At 41.5% G+C, this 21,845-nt stretch overlaps 1 protein-coding gene across 2 annotated transcripts in view; it reads right to left on the bottom strand.

Annotated features, from left to right (window-relative positions):
* Positions 1-3,223: 3,223 nt before the first annotated feature.
* The window catches only part of AKAP12 (A-kinase anchoring protein 12), a 30,551-nt gene continuing 11,929 nt past the window's right edge, over positions 3,224-21,845 (bottom strand). Inside the window, exons 1-4 of one of the 2 annotated variants that reach the window (XM_090135587.1) lie at positions 20,816-21,079; positions 8,682-12,478; positions 6,106-7,950; positions 3,224-5,480 (exon numbers count right to left, since the gene is read on the bottom strand). In XM_090135587.1, coding sequence (XP_089991713.1) covers positions 5,472-5,480; positions 6,106-7,950; positions 8,682-12,425 — 5,598 coding nt within the window. In that variant the 5' untranslated portion in view covers positions 12,426-12,478; positions 20,816-21,079 and the 3' untranslated portion in view covers positions 3,224-5,471. Of the gene's footprint in view, positions 5,481-6,105; positions 7,951-8,681; positions 12,479-20,815; positions 21,080-21,845 lie in introns of those variants that run through there. The other variant, XM_031611967.2, reaches the window with a different exon arrangement.

The following is a 21,845-nucleotide window of genomic DNA, read 5'->3' as shown; positions in this document are numbered from 1 at the left end:
ACATTAAGGCAGGCAAACCTCAGCGCTCCTTATCCGACGGTCTATTTTAAGCTTTTCTAAGCTGGAGAATCATTAATATTTCAGTCTAATTTATTTAAAATTCAAATGTAGCCTTCTAAACATTGGTCTGTGTCCTTTACCCAGAGTATAAGACCCATTAGCCAGTTCCGATGTCTCCATTACATAAGAAAATAGCAGCGAGGGGAAGAATGGAGCTTCACTGAACTTTACACTTAATAGACCTTAACAGACCATAATTAGTTGTCCAGATACTTTTGTACTTCTTGTTTTTATCAGATGTTAAAAGCTGCCACTCCTATCTTTTCCTGCAGAAAGGGAAAGCACTATCTGCATGGCAGTTCTGTTTTGTTGCAAAGTATTTCTTTAAGGATATGAATGGATTCTTTTTATTTTTAATGGTGATATACACGTATACATGTACAGACATATTCTTTAGGAAGGTTTCATCACAGAAATGCCACTGCGTTCATAAAGCCTTTATCTGCTGCAGTTAAGTCTTATTTGGCAGGTCTAAATCCCACTGCCACTTCCCTGCTGGTAGTACTTCACCCCTTAGTGGGGACAACTAATCAACATATTGCATAGTTTGCAACTCAAAATGCAAGAAGTGATATGGTTTTTCAGTGGTGTGCCAAAGTTCCTATTTTCTATAGTACTCCATAGAAATGTAATGGGTCGGCTTGCCAAAGCATGTCACTGCTTTACCCCTGTATGTTAGCCACAATCAAAAATAGGTAACAGGAAGGTCCAGGCCTTATGAGACATTCAGAAATAATACAGAGAAAGAAGCACTCTGTCTCTTCTTACCACAAGCAGCTACCAGTTATAAATGACAGAAAACAAAACAATAATTTCAATCTAGTCAATACGCTGCCGTGGCAAATATAAGCCTGCGTCCACCAGTCCATATGAACACAGGTTTAAAGGGTTGGGTTTTTTTTTTTCTTTGGATGAGCTATACCTTTCTAGACAGAACGGCAGGCAATGTGTCCAGCTATTGCCACAGCTGCCACTGACAGAGATGCAGGTTCCTCCCCTCATCTGTGAGGCATTAACTGTCTCTTCCGTGGGGAGCAGAGAGGATGTGCAAGCCTAAATCCAATTGCAGGATCAAGACAGATTATGCAAAAATCCAATAAAAGTATTTTCCCAGCAGGGAGACTCTTATGCCAAAGAGAATAATGTGATCTTCAAGATTGCTCAGCAAATAGCACAGTTTAGAAGAGTTCATGTGACAACCAGAGTACCGGGAAGGTTACGTTTGTCTTCATAATTCTTGGTCTTTCTCATAATATGAAAACATTGTCTGAGAGATCAATAAAAACCAATGTGTAGCCCTCAAGGCTACCACTAGAAAGAAGGACATGTCAGTACAGGCAGGTGTGCATCAGTTTCTCACTTCGTACAGCCATTTCTACAGGAAATGGCAAGCAGCAATCCCCCTGACCCTAAAACTATCTGCTTTAGATCTCCTGGAAATGAGTTCAGAAATTAACGCAGCACCACTTGTTGGGCAGAGACAGCTCATGTAGGGCAGGGGCTGTACCACTGCAGGATCCAGGGCCCACAGAAGGAACTGGAGACACTTCATAAAACAGTTCATCCTATTTTAAAAATTTTCCAAGAGAATTTTGGAGCAGAACAGACATGGGTCTTCTTATGTTATCTTTCATTCTCACTTTGGTAAAGAATAAATTTAGCATCCAACTAAAAATGTCATTGGTCCTACATTAGATACAAATATGCTGATGGTCAAACTTCCTTCTTTTTAGAATCGTGGAAGTGTTCACACATCTCATCCATCTCCCCAAGGCCAGGACTCAAAACCTCATGCTGTCTGTCCCACCAGGCTTCTCCTCTCCATCCCAAGCCATGCCCTTCCTTGCAGGGCACCAGCTCCTGGCAGTATTGTGAACAACAAAGCTCCAGTGTGGGGCATGCAGACAAGACCATCTCAGGCATCCCATTTCTGGCAGGCTGCCTGCCCATCGCCAGGCACTTGCTGCACAGCCAGGCTATGCAGGTTCCTCCATGCACACAGCTGCTTCACACATGTGCCAAACAGGACATCCAGATCCACTCCATAGCCTGAGCTAATAGCCTGGATACTCAAACTATTCCAACAAAACAGGCTCTTGTGCTTCAGGTTGCTTAGTCTCCAGTCCCTACACTAATGGCCGTTTGGAGACCTCATATTAATGAGTAACAGGATAGTATAAATACATAAACTTTGCACAAGGACAGGCAGAGGACTACAGCTGTGCACCTCAGGCACAGTCTGGTGGGAGCTGCTGCTTTGGTCTGTTCCTGTTGATGCTGCTGAGCTGGGTAGTGATTAGGTGCCTGCAGTACGAGCCCACGGGTGCAATATGAAAGGAAGGAGGAAACAGCATCCTGCACTGAATGCTTCAGCGCCTGCATTTCCTGTGACCAGTACAGGTATTTACTGATAATGGATTTAGCATCTTAGCTTCATAGCTGAGACAAGAACACAAACACATGATTTGCACAAATGAGTTCAAGTGTAAGCCTATACATGGTACGATTCATGGTAACTTTTCTTCCTAGCTTACTGAAAACTGTTTCCTATTCTGAATTTAACAGAGCTTTTTTCTTCAGTTTTCTGAACTATCTTACCAGTACATGCACGTTTTAGAGAAACTTACACCCAAGTAACAGTTCAATTCTCCAATGAGCTCCTTTAATTCACACCAGTAGCTGAATGTCAATCGACAACAGATGAACTGTCAGGAGCAAATAGAACTCGCTGAAGATAAAGCAAAAACAGATTAAGCCGAAAAAAAGAACAACGACGCATACACACATTAGAACAAATTTTAGTTGTACTTTATTTAATTAATGAAAATCTACCTTAAAAACAAAAATCAGATTTGGTAACCCAATACATTGGATTTGAGAAAGCTTCAAGCTTTTAAGCACAAGCCGGAAGTCACAGTCTCAAATGAGTTTCAGAGGCCAAAGCAATACACCGGAACAAAGTAGTATCATTAGGTGGAGCCATGCTCCTTGCACCATCAGCGTGGCTTCAGGCACGATATTTTTTAGCTGTCAGTTACAAGAAGCTTTTGTAATTGTTTTACAGTTATGTTTGTTGCATTGCTTACTTAGGCCCTGGATTAATGGAGAAAACGAGCAAGTTTAAGCACTTGCCTGTCCAATTACTACCAACAGACAATTTACATTGTGATAAAGCTAGCTTTATTTAAATGAGGTTCAGACAAGAATTAACTTTACATATTATTAACAGCTTTGGAGCTACAAACATAAGAATTGGGATTACACAGGTCATGCTATTGTTATTTCATTTTACCTGCTGCATTTATTGCAATATGGCTTAACGTACATAGGTATACAATTTGTACAAATTCAGCCAAGTTTGCACTTGTGAGGTGTTATTAAGAGCACGATTAACTTGCAAGGCAATTTAAACCTGTGGAAACCAACAGAGATTGTTGGAATTGCCCAAAGCTAGGGGGAAAAGCTGCCACTAACAATGGACAAAGACAGACTGGATTGTTTGAAACCACATTGTTCGGCTTTAAATATTTATATAATTTGCTCTGAGGTAAGGAAAAATCTCTTGATGCTTCCACGCAGGGCAGCACCAAATGGTGCAGTCACACCAGTGCAATCAGTCACATTGCTTGCTGTATGTGCAGCCCCGAGGAGAGGCGAGCACCTGCTGTAACAAGAGCATTTGTACACTAAGAGTTGATTTTAAAATAAATTACTATACAGGTAGGATAGTGAGCTATTTTCACTTGGTGGCATCGGTTTCACAAAGTGCCATCTGTAACCTTCACTTTAGAAATCAGAGCTGAAAGGATTGACTTGTACCCCACGTTTGATTCTAATGTAAACAACAAAAGGAAGGACCTACTCCTGTTGGGGACAGGCATCTCAGTGAGGCTTCTTTCTGTCTTTAGATCACCCTGCTCACCCCAGTCTGCAGCTGCTCTCAGTCCAACCCACCTTAGGTGAAGGTAGTTAGGACTCCAAACTTTTCTTCAGTCTTTTACAATCCAAGGCAGAATTCATTACCAAGCTATTACATCCTTTCTACTCCCCTCAGGGAATTGGTAAGAGCAGCAAGGATCTCAAGAAATGGGAAGTGCTGTGATGGGAAAGAGGTTCAGGCATGGATTGGAAAAGGAGGATACTTGTATGCAGTACGGATATTAGATGATGTGGGTAGAGGTAATGTCTTGGGGATGAATGCGGCTGTGATCAGGACTGAGCAGACTGGAAAGAGCAAAGTGTGATTTTGGGTTGTGGTACACCTGGGGCTGCTGTATGAGCAAGACAGCATCAAAAGGGTAAGTCTGAATGGTTCTCAGAAACCTGAGAAGATTGCAAGTTGAAAGGACATTGGTCAGCATAGTTGGATCCGAAACAGGTCAGGGCTCTCCTTTTGTCTTTAGAAATGTCATAATTCTACATTAAAATCAGAACTGGGCTTAGGATTTACATATAAATATTCAAAGCATGACGGCCAAGTTTCAGAGAGATTTTACAAGGGGATAAACCTGGAACAATAAATAGGAAACTATATGTTATTGAATTCCACTCCACCAGTATCAATTTCCTCTCCAGGCTACTCTACAAAATTCCTTTAAGGGTACGTCTAAACAGTACAGAAGTATCAGAGCTCTACATTAAAATCAGAACTGAGATTAAGACATACATATAAATATTCAACACATTACAGTCCAGTCCTGAAACCTGTAGTCTTGAACAACAGAAAAAGAGTACTGTCAACCTCCTTTCAAGCTACACTGTAGAAATAAATTCTGACTAAATCAGGCCTGCACAAACACAACTGAACAAACAGAGATACCTGAATGGGACTGAAAGGCAGCAATCTTGAGCACCTTGCTCAAGAATCTGTGCGTGATCCAGTTCCTGCTGTTTGACAGACACACCTTCTATCAGCCATAAGTCTCATGTGTTCTTTTCAGTCAGCTCTCCTCTTCCCTTCAGCACAGAAGTCGAGCAGCAGCTGTGGCCACTCACTGGTCAAATCAAGGCAGCTACGGAAGATGGTGGAAGTAAGGGAGACTGCAGAAAGGAGGTAGGGGAGTTAGGGACGAATGAAGAACTCAAGAAGATGGGACAGACAGGACGGACACGTTAAGTGAGGGGACGGTAACAACTCTGGCACAAATTTTAGTGGTCTGTCCATTCACTCTGATGTGCATCTCCAGTCTAAATGGGACATTTTCAGCAGAGGCAAATGACCTTTGAATGGGACATGTGTGGATATACCCAATATTAAAGGCATTGGTTTTTAATGACAAAAAAGATGAAGTCTTCAAAAGAGCAGGTGTTAACATCCAAGAATAAAGGGTAGTGAATTAAGCTCCTGGTTCTCTCACAGGATTGTCAGTTGTTCTCTAGCACTGATATCTCTCAAAATGCCACATGGATCCTTAGCACATCTGAAATAAAAAAGGCAGTAAAAAAAGCTTTATTAATGACAGTTTATCTCAAGAGCATCTTAGTATCTTTCTCGAGCACTTTTAGAAATGGATTTGAAGACAGTCACCTGGCTTAGTTAAGCAAGCACACTAAATAACTGCAAGAGAGACTATAACTGTCACCTTTTCTGATTCAGATTTCATTGAAGAGCAAAGAGCTTTGGGAATGAAACGCTTCAATTTTACTATGGTAGGCCACATAAACCTCCTTTAAAATTTTCTTTTAAAAGCTGTTAGCATGAAATCATGCTCGTGGATTAAATCCTATACATACTTGTATTGTAAGTGTTTAATCTAAGAAAATTGGAAATCACATTTTTTACCTCTTAGAAACATTACCCTAAACTACAGGCCAAGACAAAGGCCTTTTATGTGAGAGTATCTGTATGGAAAAATGGAAGGCAATAAGTAGCCCGAGAGATAGCAAAAAGTGTGGGGAGGAATCTCTGGCCAGTTAAAGTAGGGAGCAGTTGTCTTTTGCTGAAATAGGGGAGGGAAAAAGGAAAAAAAAAAAAAAAAAAAAAAAAAAGATAGCAGTTACAGAAATCCCAAAATCTGCTTTGCAAAGGGTAAGAATGCTACGTACATTAAGAGCCTCAGGAGCCAACGAGTTCTGACTTTGGGGACCATCACAATCTTTGTCTTCTTGGCAACCATCGTCCTGCCACGTTTGCGTTTTCCCATCTTCCACTGGTGGGTGACCATCTTCCTCCCTTTCTCCACATGTTTGTCTACCTATATGTTGGTCTGAGATCTCCACAACCTTCCCAATCTCCTTTTCCTTCAATTTTGCTTGGTGTATGTCTAGGAGGTCTTTGGTTGAATCTTCTGAAGTACTTAGTTCAAATGTTGAGTACTGAACTCTCACACTTTCCCTTGAGATGTCTTCAGGAGTAGTCACAAAGTCAGAATTCTGACTTGGTCCATCTTCCAGCACCTCAGAAGTTAATGGCATGTCTTTTGTTTTTTCTACAGCTGCTTCTTTTACTGGGAGTTGGTAATCTACCTGCGTACTTTCCAAAAGTTCAGGTAAAGTCGTGAATGATGGGCTTTTCCCCCTGGACTTAGTGTGCTGTTCTGACTCTAAGGCAGCTGCCTCTTCTGTTTCTGTAAGTTTGTTAACAGCAGTCTGGATGACATTCAATACAATTTTTGTGCTCTGGGACTCTATAGTCCCAGATGGAACAACATCCGTCTCAGATTCTGAGTGGGGGAGAGTGAGACCATCACTTAAAGGAGCAGCGTTTTCTTTAGGCTGATCCATACTCTGGAAACTCTCTTGCTTCTCCGATATTCCGTTAACATAAGCGTGAGTTACCTGAGGCTGGGGTGCTTCCACAATACCAGGCTCTGCAGTCTCACAGCCTGAATAGTCAAGAGTAGAAGCTGGGATCTCATCAGAAGCCATTTGTTCTGGTGTGGTTGCCAAGGGGTCTATAGTTTTGGCTGTCATGCCTGTGGGCGTAGCAGCTTCTGCTACAACATGCTCTTCAGCTGCTGCAGCTGCTACAGGCACTTCCAGAGCCTCTGAGCTTTCAGCTGGTGGGGAGACCGAGTCAGGGCCTTCCTCCTGCACAGAGAAAACTTCTTGCTGGACAGCTGTTGAACAACATTCATCATCCTTCACAGCTTCCTGTTTTCCAGATTCAAATTCTTCTTTGTCTGTTTCCATCAACTGCCCATTTATGTTTTCTTCTTTCTTAAAGTCTTGACTGCTTGAGATTTCTGTAAGTTCTTGTTTTGTTTCTGCAGTCCTTTCTTCAGCCAAGCTGCTCTGTGTTTCACTTGTCTTAGGACTTACGTCAGTGTAGATGGTGCTTCCATTTTCAGTGACATCTAGGCATGCTGATGCTACAGTAGATTCGTCTTCTTCAGTCTTGGGAGGGTGCTCAGTGAGAGCACTGTCAGACAGCGAGTGCATTTCAGTTTTGAGCACGGAATCTTCTGTTTTACCACCTTTGATTTCATCACTCTGGGAAAGGGTTTCAGTTGTTTTTTCGATGCATTCTGGCTCTAGGACAGGGACAGGATCTTTTGCTGCAATCTGCCTGCCATCCCCATCCCTCACACTCTGCTCAGCAGCTTCAGCTGCTTCTGAGCCAGTTGTCTCTGAAGTAAGTGCTGAGGCTTCTACCTCACTGTGCACCGGGACCTCAGCAGCAATGATTTCTGTGCTCTTTACTCTAAGGAGCACAGCATCATCTTCTTCTTCCTGTGCAGGTGCCTCGCCAGGAACTGCTTTGGTACAAGTTTGCTCTTGTGAGTCTAACTCAGGAATTTCATCTTGACTCTCAGGACTGACATGGTCCTCTGTGACATCTGCTTTTGCACAAACTGGTCCCACGGGGAGTATTTCAACCTCTCCTTTAAGTTCTGCAGGCTCTTCACCTGTAAATCCTAACCCAGAGGTTTTATCTTCGATCTTCTGCACCTGTGGAGAACAGTAACAGACCTGTAAATAGAGGTGTGAGCTGGGGGAGACTGAGAACAGTCTGGATGGAAGAGCAACAGAATATAAGACCATGAAGGGAGTAGGATTATGGGAAGGACATGAGTTGATGACATTAAGTTTAGTGGGCCATTAAGATCCCAGCATGTCCGGTGTGTCAGGACACAGCTCAGGAAAGAATGGACAGTTGACACACCTGAAACACAGACTAAGCCAAAAATATGGTGGAAGAAGGTAGAAACAAATCAGTCACAGTAATTCCTGTGACATGGAGATAGTGATGTGATTTCTACTCCTCCCTTTGCAGAAGTGCCTCAGCTGCAACTGTCTATGCCTGTGACTGAAGATACCAGCTGCTATGTAAGGTATCATACGGATCACAGCTGTATTATATGTTTTCATATTATATCTTCAGTCATGGTGTCCTGAATGCTAAAGACAATTCTTTTCAGCACCATCTGATTCATCCATGCACAATATCACCCACCCCCTTTCTGTAGGAATTACATCCACCACACTCTGCAGCACAGGCATCTGCAGCTGCTTCTTCTGGACCTCTGTGCATCTGTCTCACTGAAAACAAACTTCAGTTGCTACACAACAAAGCTCTTTGATAGGAATATTGCCAAAACCTGGTTCTAAATCAGATGTAATATGTTTGTTTGTTTATTTTCCCCTGACAGATCAATATTTGTGTTTTATGTAATACTTACTGCAGCCTGCACTTCTGGAATATGGTCCTCTCTCCTCTCATCTACCATCAAGTCTGTTTGGGGCAGTTTCTCTTGTTCTGAAGGCTTCTGTTTTATTAATTGCTCCTCCTTGGGAGTCACTGCTTCACTGTCTTGTGATGAAGGTTCCTCTGTTGTCCTCTGCACTTCAGCTATTTCTTCATGGTCTTCTACAACTGTTTCTACAGAGGTCTTCTGCTGGCCTTCATCTCCCAATACATCCATATGCTCATACCCTTCTGTGCTTTCTTTCATTGCAGCAGATATTTCACTTCTCTCTGAACCTTCGTGTACCTTCTCTTCAATGCCATTTTCACCCTGAACACTCCCTGCACCTTCCAGAGGCTGAACATCATCCTCCAGCTGTTCTCCTTTTTTCAAGGACTGTTCAAGCAAAACCGTTCCCTGCCCTACAATTTTCTCATCTTTAGCATCATCTTTCACTTCTGACTCAACTTCTTGTGCAGTTGAAATTACAGTTGCTGTTACGATTCTTTCAGAATCCAGCCGTGCTACATCTGAAGACTTCACTCTTTCAGCAACCTCATGAAGAACTTTTTGTGTCTGTTTGTCTAATTCTTTCAAATTTTGTTCAGTGGCTTCTACTTCTTGTACAGGTGTAACTTCCTCCGTGGTATCTGGAGTTTCTATCAACTGTGAAACAGCGGAAACCATTTCAGTTGTCTCTTCAGCAAAGGACACTTCCATTGTTTCTTCAGCACAGGAAGCTTCTGCTGTCTCCTCTAGAGCAGTCACTGCCTCTGAGGTTAACTCTAGCTCACTTGCCGTGGCATCATCACTTACATCCTTTTTCATATCTGGCATTGTCTTAGCAACTACCATCACTTCTTCTACAACAAGTTCTGATTCAAGCGCTTTCTCAGTTTCTTTCTCTTCCTCTTCTTCCTGCTCAATGCACTCTGTCAGAGCAGCAGATATCCATGACGGTGACCTTTCTTCAATGCTGGTAACTGCTCTTTCCCCTTCCACAACACTAACAGTAACTGCATGTACTAGCCCTTCGCTGGCTTGCTTAACACTTAGCAAGTCTTCTGATTTTTCAACTCTTTCTTCCTCTGAGCTTCGTTCTTTCAATGCTTCAGCATCTTTTACTTGCTGAGCTTCAATTTTCTCTTGCTCTGCTGCTTCATATTCAGACAAAGGAACAACAGCTGGAACATCCAAATCTTCTTCAGCTGTTTCTGCCATGTCTTCTCTCGCTTGCTTAAGATGAGTTGGTTCTGGCTTCCCATCCGACTTTTTCTTTCTACGGCCAGGCATAAGTTTTCTAAACGGAACCCATGATTCATCTTTTCCAGGCTCACCATCTGATGTTGAATGCTCCAGGCTAGATCCTGTGACAGAGTCTTCAGTTCTCTCTTCCATTCTCGTTTTGGATTTTCTTCTTGGAGTGACTAACCTTTTAAATGATTCCCATGTTGAAATCCCTTCACCTTCAGATGGGCTTCCAGCTTGTTCTGGAGAGGAATTCCCTTGTCCTTGATCACTCTCCTGAGAGCTAGTAAGAATTGCATCCGTTGCAGTTTCTTTGCTCTGTCCAGATTCTTCTATTTTTTGGCTTTCCTGACCAAGCTTATGTTCAGATTCTTCATCGGATGATGATGATTTCCTGGCCCTTTTCTTTGAAGAACCTACACATATAAAAGCTTCCCAAGACACAGAGGTGTCAACCTTTCTTTTTGGCTCTTCTGTGACTTTCTCTGGTTTCTGATCCATTCCATTTTCTTTCATCTCTACCTGACTTTCTTCAGCTGCATTTTCAGATACTGACGTTGCAATGCTCTTTGTCTTATCAAGTTCTTCTTCTTTGTCACTTTCAGAAGGTCTTCTTACACGTTTCTTGGGAGTCACCATCTTTTTAAATGATGCCCAGGGTGTAACACTTTCTCTTTTTCTCTCCACATCTGAAACTGCAGCATCTTCATTTTCTGAGACTTGTGTTCCATCTACAGATTTTTCCAAAGAAGGAATTTCATTCAGCTCCTCAGGAGAAGAAGCAGAACTCTCTGCCTTTTGTTCTTCTGGGCTATCTGGGGAATCTGATAAGTGTTGAGTTAATTCTCCTTGCTCTCCTAACTTAGATTCTTCTCTTTTGCCTTTATGCTTCTTTCCAGACAGTTTTTTTAATCCAGTACCTGTAAATAGTTTCTTTAAAGGGCTGCCTTGTAATTTAGCTTTTTCTTGAGAAGAGAGCAGTTCAGCTTCATTTGTGATGCCTTCTGGAGGCCTCTTTCCACTTGCTTCCTCAGGAGTTATTTCTGTAGTTATTTCGCCTGGTTTGATACCATCAGAGCCAGTTTTGCCTTGCAGTCCTTCATCAGTGGGTTTGACTGACTGTTGATCATCCTCTGTATCAAATGACTGTTCAGAAGTAGAAAAGGACTTTGGTTCAGCAGCATCCAGAGCCAGTTTTGCCTCGTCTTCTTTGCTTGCCTTCTTCTCTGTGGTTCCATCCTGAGCTTCTCTTTGTGTCTCTAACTTTTCAGTGACAACTTCTGCTGTGGGTGAAATTTCCAATTCTGCTGTCTCTGCTTTTCCATCAAATGTTTCTTTCTCTAGTAGAAAAGGTTTACTTCCATCTATCCCTTCAGGTTTTTTAAAATCTTCACTAGAACTTTCCCTTGCTAATAAAGATGCTGCTCCAAGTTTCTCTTCAGAGGATATTTCAGTTCTGTCATTTATTTCACATTTCTCCATTGTCTCCAGATCTTTTCCTACAGGTAGGACTTCTGAGGATGCTTTCAATTCTCCATTCACACCTGCAGTGATTACAGGCATCACTGACTTTGTTGTTAGTGGTTTTTCTGTCACCTCACTTTCTTTCTCTCCTTCTTCACTTTTTTCTTCCTTTTTACCAAGATCTTCTGAGACTTCCACCAATTTACTTTCTTGGTCTTCAGCTTTTCCCTCCCCGGCACCTACTGTAGCACCTGCTGCTGCTACATCTTGCTCATCATGCTTGGTCACCTCCTCCTTCTCACTCGCATCAAATGCTATGGTTGTTGCAGTCTTTGACTCCTGCTTTTCATCTTCAGTTTGCTCTTTCTCCTGTGTTACAGTGGTTACCGCTGTCGCACTCTTCTCTTCAACTTGCTTCTCAGGCTCTGATTTCTCCTTTTCACTGGTTTCAGTCATTAACGTTGTTCCCTCTTTTTCTTGCTCTTCTTTCGTAGGAGACTGTTGTTCATCTTCCTTGGGCTTCCTAAAACTCTTCTTTTTTCGAAATCCAGTCCATCCCTGAGAAAAAAATTTTCTTAATGGTGAAGCAGTATCAGTGGCTGAAGCAGATGACTGAGAACAAATCTCATTTGCTTCCGGTGTTTTAGGAGCTTCATCTTCTGTTTTTTCATTTTTCAGTGCATCTTTGGTGTGGTCTTCTGCTGAGGATGCATCTTCAGGCATCGCTGTTTCCTCTGAGCTGACTTCTTTTTGATCATCAGCTCCTTCAGTGACTTGCGTTTCTTTTTTTACAGTAAGCAGTTGAACTGGTTCTGATTTTCCTGTCTTTTCCTTCTTTACTGTGAATCTGAATCCAACAAATTTAAAAACCTTTTTAAAGCCCAGATCATAAGACTGTGGCTCAGATGCATGATCAGCATCTTCTGCATCTTCTTCCACAGACGGCGACCGCTTATCTGTATGAGCATCCTCCTTCTCAGCAGCTACACCATCTTTAGTGCTTGAGTCAGATGGACTTGTCTCCATAGTTTGGGCGTCGTCTTCCTTCAGAGTTATACTGGAAGGTTCTGTTTGTTCAACTGTTAAAAAAAAGAATATTTTCCTTCTTGATTTATTGTTGTATTATACCTTTATATATATATACCCACACATACATACAGCTTTCCCAAACATAAACTTTCTATTACCTGTTTGCCTCTCTGTGCTGTTAAAAATTTTAGAATTAGTTTTTTTTCTGATCAAAGATTACTTTAATCCCTCTCCTTTCTCATTTTATTGTATATGTTTTTTTCAAAGTTTATATGCAATTACACCTTTAAAACTCATTATTTCTTCTCTTTTGCAGCATTTTTCTTTTTTTTTTTTGAACCATAGGGCAAATTTATGAGACAAACATTCCATTTCTACCCAATTATTACTTAAAGAATGTAAAGAATTGCATATGTAATTATTTCTGAAGTTAAGCTCAGAATCCTCTCCCTGTAGGAGGAAACCTTGGGGAGTGGGAGGGGTGAAATACTGACCTAAATTGACAGCAAGTAAAGGAAAGCTCATTTTACAGTTCAGTCCCAAAAGAATGGCGAAATGTGAAAATGCCCATGAGAAATTTCCTAATTTTCTTGAAAACTTGTAAACCCCAGGACAGTTGCATTACAACATATTTGTTTTAAAGATCATAAATCCTGGAACAGTCCCATGTATCACATCACCATGGCCAGACACAAGCATCATCTACAGCAATTCAACGTTGCTTGAATTTAATGAGGTTGTTACTTAGCAAGAAGGTAAAATCCTACTCTCTAGTCCTCACACATCTGTGCTTGCATTGTCTCTTTCTTGAGCACTGTTTGAGTTTTTCCTTCAGGATATTGGCAGCCACCCTCTCAATCTTGCTGGGACAATTTCTGTGTTATCACTCCTTCTAGCTATGAGCTAAAGGAACTCACAGACTGGTATACAAGTTAATCCCCCTGAAATGTGGCAGTTAGGAAGCTAGCACACATCCAGCTTAGAGCACGCAACTTGAAGTTCCCCATGCCCCCAGATAAGTAACACTGCTTTACATATTATTAACAAACTTTTAATAATTCTAAATGCAAATTCAACACCTTTTTTCCCCGAGGCGTTTTGGAGAGGAACAAGATGCTTATGCCATTTAAACACACACACACACACACACACACACACACACACACAAGTGAGCACTAAACTGTTGCTGTTAGAGTCAGAATTTTAATAACAATTGTGTGATGAACAACACACAAAAATAAAGTCCATGGCACGGACAAAAGATTCTTTGTCTTTGATCCTGCTAGGAGTTCAATTGAATATTGTTCTTGACACTTAACTTTGTGTAACAAGTGCAAGTGAAAGGGCATGCATGAGGCAGTGTGCTCTTCTTGCTGGAACGCTAAGGTGACCAACAAAAAAACTTTTTAAATCCAATGTTAATAGGCAAGTTCTGAGGAGAAGGCATTGTCCCCTTCATTAAGCTTTACATGTGGTACTTCAGTGCACAAGGACATGCAGGAGACAGATTTTAAGAGCACATACATCACTGCATTCCCCAAAATTGATTTATTATTTATTTGATCCATCTGTAAGTTGGATCCAACTGCAGTGAGTCTTCCTTTGCCCAAGGGCTGGATCACTGAGCTCCAGAGGTCACTTCCAGCCTAGATGCTTCCTGAACACTGCTTGTATACAACCCTTTTAGGAAGGGCTTCATCTTTATAAAAGCAAGGACAATGTACCTTAGGAAGGGCTGAAACAACTAAAGAAAAATGAAGTCTATAGGCTTGTAACAGCTGCCTAGGTGGCAAATCATGTTTACATTCACTAGCAGTAACCTACTGGTTGTTGCTTCCCAACCAACATAAGCAAAGCAGTTTACTTTTCTCATTAGATAACAACTTAAAATTACTTGCTTTAATCATTAATTCTGATTCACTTAGAAGTGTGACCTTTGATAACTGAACTTTTCAGACAAGGATCGAAATGTCCAAATTGAGTCATCCACATCTGAGTCAGGTTATGAATCAAACATACGTTGTTGTACACTGATTGTACATAAGGGTAAAGTCAAGGAACTGCTCTTGTATCCGTGTTCATTTATTCTTAGGTCCAGAAAAAAATGCATTCTCCTTGCCATCAAACTACGTAATTTGAACAGGAAGCTTATCATGGTTCAGTGGGAATTCATAGAGTCACTGGTATTTCTTCAAACACTACAGTACATAACACATTTTTAAATTATTTAGTAACAGGGAGATTGGATCTTTAATATACTCTCTAACACATATACATACAGATAGATACACAGTTATCTCAATATATGTGTATTTGTTTATACATCCAAACTTTGTTGTCATAGATACTTATAAGAACTACTGTTTTCAACACAGCAGCATTTTTGGTGGTATTAACTCCTTTCCTTCTTTCCCCAGTTGGAGAAGATGATAATTCTTCCTTTTGTCTATGCTATGAAATTAAACACCTATCATTTAATGTCAAATACAGATTTGTTCCTGAGCCAAGCATCCTAGTTCCTCTCATGTAAACAAGATTGACAAAGCCTCCCTCCTGTTTCTCCTCAGACCTGCACTGATGCCAGCATGCTTACTCTCACATATGGATGCTCTGTCTCCATCTGACATGACTCAGATAAAGGTAGAGCAAAAACCAGAGCTGTGAGCCAGCTGGGGATGTTGGCTTTGTGCGGGAAAGAGCAGAAGCAGAAAGGCAGTGGGAATAGAAGAGAGGAGAAAAGGCACTGTGGATCCTCGTGGGCAACTGCTAAGCAGGTGGATACAGCTTTCCAAGGGCCCTCCTATCCTCCTGCGTGCAGCCCTTGGGAAGGCATGATTATCATTTTGGAGAAAAGGGGGGGCGGGGGGGGGGGAGTTTAATTAATTACTTATTTATTAAGTTTATTGTTGCAGCTGACTATGTTTCTTTTTTCCTGCTTAAATTTGTTTCTAGGAATTTAGAGGAGTTTTGGGTAAACAGGATTACTATAATAGAAGAATGATGGAGAATACAAATGAATGAGGTATTTCTGAAGTGAGAGATAAGGCCTAAGACTAGTTTACAAAGGCATCTCTTTATACTCACGATAAGCATTCAGGGCTCATTCTATTTGTAAACTGATGCATTCATAACACACTAATACAAAGACTTGGTACTGTAAAAAAAAAGAAAATGCTCTGCATATAAAATGAGCTGAAAAACTATTACAAAATCTATAGATCCAATTGGTATATAGTAAGACCACAAATGGAATCAGAAAACAAAGATAACACAGAAGTTCAGAGGTGTGGGCATAAGCTTTTAGGAACTGTTAGAGCACATTGACAGCACTGAGACCTCCCTTGCAAGGCCAGAAAACATGCTGCCTTGCAATACTTCATTAAGGAAACTGCAAAAGATAAAGACAACTTTACAAGAGTGACAGAATACATTTTTAATGCCAGTCAGAAAAGCTGCAGCTCTGCTCCATGTATTAGTCAAGCGTCACTCCTTCACGTGGTAGGCATTTCTCCCCTCAGCACTGCAGAGCTCAGCTGCCAGCCTTAGGGTGACTATCTGCCCTTGTTCCCAGCTCTGCTTTACCACTTCCTTCTGCTTCTCCCTACATAAATCACCACATCAAGATGCTCCAGGTGCCTTTCCCCAGCACTGGTCAGGGCGATGCAGCAGGTCAATCACCCCGTGCCACCAGAGGCTGTCCTGGCTTCAGGACAAAACAAGCACCGCTCACAATCGTGCCATGACTCTACAAGATAATACTCAAGTGGTGCTTTTCTACCCAATGGCGTAGTTGGCTGAGAAGCTAACTATGCATGCTGATCTTGCTGTTTAGCAGCTGGATTCTTTAGTGACATTTTTTATTAATGACATTCTCGGTGCCCAAATGTTGTTAGTGCACTTTTGAATGCAAAGCAAACAAGCAGCTCCGCTGCAAAGGCTTTGCAGGTTATCTGCACAAGGTGTTGTTAAGAGCACTGCAGCAGTCACCACCACAGGTACTTTGGCAAGGCAGCCAGTGCTTTGTGAATCAATTCATAGGATTTGAAAGCATCCTTCGAACAAGAGAGCCTCATCAAAACATTAGACACTCCTGGTGTTTCTCTTGGCCGGTCCTGGGGGTAAGGCTGCACTCCACCAACCATGGGCTCATTCAGAAAAAACAGGGAATAGAGCTACAGCCAGAGGCAGAGATAAAAGTCATAGGTGATAGCACAACACTGATCCACCTCACTGTTTAAACTCACTGTGGCTAAGGACTAAAGCTGAAATTCCATTTTAACTGCTTACGCACCAGTGAAATTCTCAAACATTTTAAGATGGAATCAGAGTACTGATTGTGTTTTAACCACTGCAGGTGGTCTCCTTCATTTTGAAAGAAACAGGATATTTCTTGGCTAATGAGAAGTGCTTTATTATTATTTTTTTTTTAAAAAAAAAAACTTCTTTAGGTAGCTTAGTCCACAATAAGAATATATTTGCATTTTATCATTAGTATATTGATAAAACGCTGGAGAAGTAATATTGCCAAACCAATTCTTACCTCGCTCTATTAAAAATTAAATTAATGGACAACACTTCTCCTTCAGCAAGAAGAGAGCCACCATGGCAGCTGGACTTAGCCAATCCCATCACCTCCTGTCTCCAGAAGTAAGAACACTCCTCTGCTGGTAGCTGCCAGCAGGGAAAAAAAGCATTGACTGCAAGAGTTAAACCCACAGCACTTGGAGTGCTCGCAGTCAACCATGTTAACATCTGGAGTTGGTTGACTTTTCCCCCTAAGGATTTGAAGCGCTGTGCTGGATTTTTTCCATGAATTCCCTGCATTCTAAGTCTATCAGATGGATGTCACACACACCCTGCGCCCTGTGTTTCCAACCCAACTGACCACTGAAAGACTCCAGAAGACTTTTGTTGTTGCTGTTTTGTTTTCATTTATGCAGTGTCTAAGCATTCAGGCCAGATCCTACTCAGTCGCACACACAACACTCTTGGTGGGTCTGCTTGAACCTGAATGAAAATTGAAGCTGAGGGGTGACTTCAGAATCATTTTCCAACACTGTACTGAGATTTGCCACAAACATGACTCACACAGAACACCTACAGCTCTAGAACTCACAGGATGGGGATGCAGGAGAACATAATTTAAAGAATTTGAACAGAGCTTAATACCAAGCTTTCATTCATTACATGCATTTTTCCTTAATTACACAATTATTATTAGCAGAAACATTTGAAGACTAAGCCAAGCAAAGCTAACAACTGATCCAAATGGAAAATCAGTAGTTGAAAATAAAGCAAAGCCAACAAAATGCAGTTTGAAGCGACATCTGCAGAAAACCTGCCCTAAATAGATTCATTTAGAACAAAGCACCTATTGGGAATTATTAGGGAAATTGAATACTTAAGCAATGAAAATAAATAAGCTGTGCTTTTGGGCTTTCATTGCAGAGTGCAGGAACTGGACACCATTCCCTGACTCATGATTCCTTTGACCTCAGATTTCAGGAGGTCGGGTTTAGTAAGTGAAACAAACCCCCCACCTACGCCACAACAACAGCATGAAGCAAAAATATGTCCAGGTGTTGCCTTTCCAACAAACCTGGGGGCTTCGTTGTCTTGGTTCATCTGTGGTGGTGCTGCTTCTCAACAATGTATTTCAAATTCTTGCTTCCTTCCCCTCCTATTCACAATATCTCTGTTTCTACTTCAACATATACATTCTCATTTCATGAAAAGCACACTTTTTCCCTTCCCATTCTATCCCCTCCATTATTTCTATAGACTGACTCTCAGCATTAACTGTGGGGAAAGGTTTCCTTCAGAATAAGGATATACTACAGGAGGACTTAAAGATTTTTGCATAACAAATTTCAGAGTGCATACATGTACTTCCTATTCATGCTCTTCTACCAAAGCACTAACAAGGAGCCCTGTTCAGTTCAGCCTTTAGTTCTCTGGTACTTGAGAGGCAACTGAAGAGTTAAGTCCTAAGATCTCACATAGAGGGGGAAAAAAAAAAAAAGAAAAAGTTGAAAAATAGTTGTAATTTTTCATGGCTAAGGACTCCTTAAGAAAGCAAAACCAACATCCCCAGAAAGGGACATTGCACGTAAACTCATATGAAATAAACTTAAAAGAAAGCATTTCCGCTGTGATGCTGTATAACATTTTTTGCAACCCATTTATTTCTAGAAGTTTATGCTTTAGCTGTACTTGTCTGCTCCCATCCAGAGAATAACTTCCCAGATTCCAGCATGGGACATTGTATGCTTCATTCATTTGAGACTTAAAGATATTTCTTTCATTTCAATGTTAAAAAAAAAGACGACACCAGTGTAGATCCTCTGAAATTGTTTTCTTTTTTAAACAGGAAGGTCACCGACTGTGGCTCGGATATACAGTTACCGTATTTAAAGCTTTTTCATTAAATGCACTCACAACAATAAACTACTCTCCAACCAGTCCAGCTGTTCTGCCTGTGAACCAAACCAGCATGCTGCAAATATTTATGAGATTTCATGGTTGTCCATACCGTCCACATCTCATGTTCTCCCACTTTGTTTTGCTTTTTAAAATAGAATGTATTCACTAAACCCAAGACAGATGCACCACGGTATTTGAGAAAAGTATCTGCTCCGTTAGGAGCAAGGAAAGGATAAGCAACACGGCTTAGAGGCCACTGCAACATTTTTGAGAACCCCTAACAAAAATGTACAATGAAAACATATCAGAAGGTGTTGGTTTTTTTTTTTTTTTTTAAAGTTGTTATTGTTGTTGTTCAAAGCATCTGCATAAAGGATAATTAGCATCACACACAAACAAAGGAGATACTGTTGTAGCTACACTAGTTAGACAAATGATAGCTTAATATGCTCCTGCATACCAACAAGGAAATGCACTCTGTCCCTTCAAAGAGCAATAATGTGTACAATGAGCTGGATGCACTACACAAGCACTAGTGATACAGTGAAAATTCAAGTTTCTACAAGAATTATTAAAGAAGGAAAACCTCAGATGATTAAAATGTGCAACCCTATAAAGACACTGCTTTAGAAAAACAGTTTAACCTTTAAATACTAACAATAAGGGGAAATAAAAAATAGAGAACCCTCGAAGAAAAAGACTCAGCATGTGATAAGCTCATTAAACATCAAGTTTAATGAAAACCTCATTGTAAACAGCAGTGGGATACCTCCTCCCCTCCTAACTGATTCAAATCACGTACAGTCCTCCCCAGGGTCAGCTCCAAACAGCGCTGGACTTCTGCAGGCTTTGTTGTCAGGAGGTATTGTAACAGCAGAGTGCTCTGCATGAACAGCCCCCACCATTTGTTTGAAGCAGTTCGCCAGTGCCAGCAAACAAAATAAAAGCAAACAAATACTCACACAGCGCAGTAAAGACTGAGCAGATTCCTAAAAACATCACTATGAGGGAAGTTCTGATGCAAACGAATTACCTTTAAGTGACTGAACTTTTTTTATTTTTTTAATTAAATATCATAGTGCTGCATTGTTTCCAGATAAAAAAGTTTGTGAAAAAGCAGCAGCATAAAAATTATTTCCCCCCCTTCCCTGTAATGTATCACTCCTTCAAGCAGCGTAACCTTTTCAGAAAGCCCAGCCGGTTTGTGGTGGGAGCTCTCACAATTCAGTGCTCACACCATACTTTCTTAAGCTGTACAGAGCCCTATGCATATAGCATCAAGCTCCGATATCCTAGACTTAGATCCTTCTGACACACACACACACACACACACACACCCCCATTCCTATGCCACAGTGCTACTCTCCTCTGGATTTTGCTTCGTTATAACCAAAGTTAGAGTAAAATCTCAATTTCTCTCATGCAAATGATTTGACAATGAATAAGAGATGCCCACTTCTACACGTCCTTATATTGCACTGGGTTTAGCTTGCGAGATATAGCCCGTCACAGCAAAATTTTATCTTAACCACGAAATTAAAGTAAAACTGTCACTGTCTTTTTTGTTATTGTTGCTCAATTTCAGACCCCATGTCATATTCTGATACTGCAGAAAAGAGTTGTAAGCACCATTAAGTACCTTTAGCCTTGCATTAGAGATGCCACTTCAAACATGCAATTGAAGTAACAAGAAGTTTTAAAGCTTGAGCAGCTTTTGCTGTGAGATGGTTCCCATTTGGATCAAGTATTTACGGCAGAGTTGTTACCTCCTGCCCCACTGCCAGGAAACCCATCACTGCTCACACAATACTTGTGAGAGCCCGAGGAGTGCTCCAGCCTGCACAACCCAGCGCACCCCACCCCAGCAAGTTATAAACCCACTGCAGCACAGTCACACAGGCACAACAGAGAGAGAAAAAGCAACAAATAAAAAAAAGAACCAAACAAAAAAAGACAGTGCTTACGTTTTAGTAATGCCACGCTGCCTTACCCGTGATAGTTATGGTCCCCAGCATTTTTAAATTACACTAATAATAAGAAACTTCCTTCTCACAGTATGCAGTTCCTGATATTTGTGGGTCTGGAGCAGACTCCTGCCTCACCAGACGCGACGAGCGGGGCGGACCAAAGCCGTGCTCCCACTGCCTCTCTCCGTCGGCAGCTGCCTGTGCTGGAGGACCATTCCCTCCTCAGCTGTTCACTGCACAACCGAGGGAGCAAAAAGCGACTCGGGGGTGGGCTGGGCTCACACGGTGCGCCAACAAGGAGCGGGATCCCTCCCCTCGCCTGCGCCAGCACCAATTGCCGGCTACCAGACCTCATGTGAGGCTCTAGAAGTGCTCTTTCCATCACTTCACTGCTGGCAATTAAACTAATTATGCTCTCAAGTATTTGTCTCGATACTTTTAACTCCAAGCACTTTTTTTTTTTCCATCCTCCTTCAGCACTAAGAAATAACCAGTTTTTGAACGACAGGCTGCTTCAGTTCCAACTTCTGAAACACCTTTCTGAAGCAGCCACACAGTATCCAGGCCAAACTGACCCCTGTGTTACAGTTACAATAATCTCACAGATTGCATTGGGTACCTCCAAAGCTCAGCTGCTGCCCAGGTGCTGGGCCAGCCATTCACAGCCCTGTCTGTATCTGTGCCTGTGTTCCCAGTTAGCTTCACACAACAGCAACAATGGTGATGAGTTTTGCCTCTCTCCAACAATCTGCCGAACACAAGACTCAAATAATGACCCAACTGAAATGGGGAGCAGGTCCACTGTATATATTTTCTCAATTCCTTCACCATAAGAAATTATCCCTGTTGCCACAATGCTTTATTTCTGATTTTAAAGAGTTGACAAGCAAAGTGAAACAAAGAAATGTAGAATTCAGTGATTTATCTCTCTCACTGGAGACAGAGATTTCTCTGAATGGAGCATGTAAAAGATACTTCCCCCCACCTTTATTCATCTGCTTAAGGACATGTGGACCAGACACTGCAG

This window comes from Phasianus colchicus, chromosome 2, assembly GCF_987193195.1.
Source record: "Phasianus colchicus chromosome 2, bPhaCol1.hap1.1, whole genome shotgun sequence".
In the NCBI taxonomy this organism is placed as follows: Eukaryota; Metazoa; Chordata; class Aves; order Galliformes; family Phasianidae; genus Phasianus; species Phasianus colchicus.
Note: the sequence above shows the minus strand (reverse complement) of the source record. Positions and strands in the feature narration are given on the sequence as shown.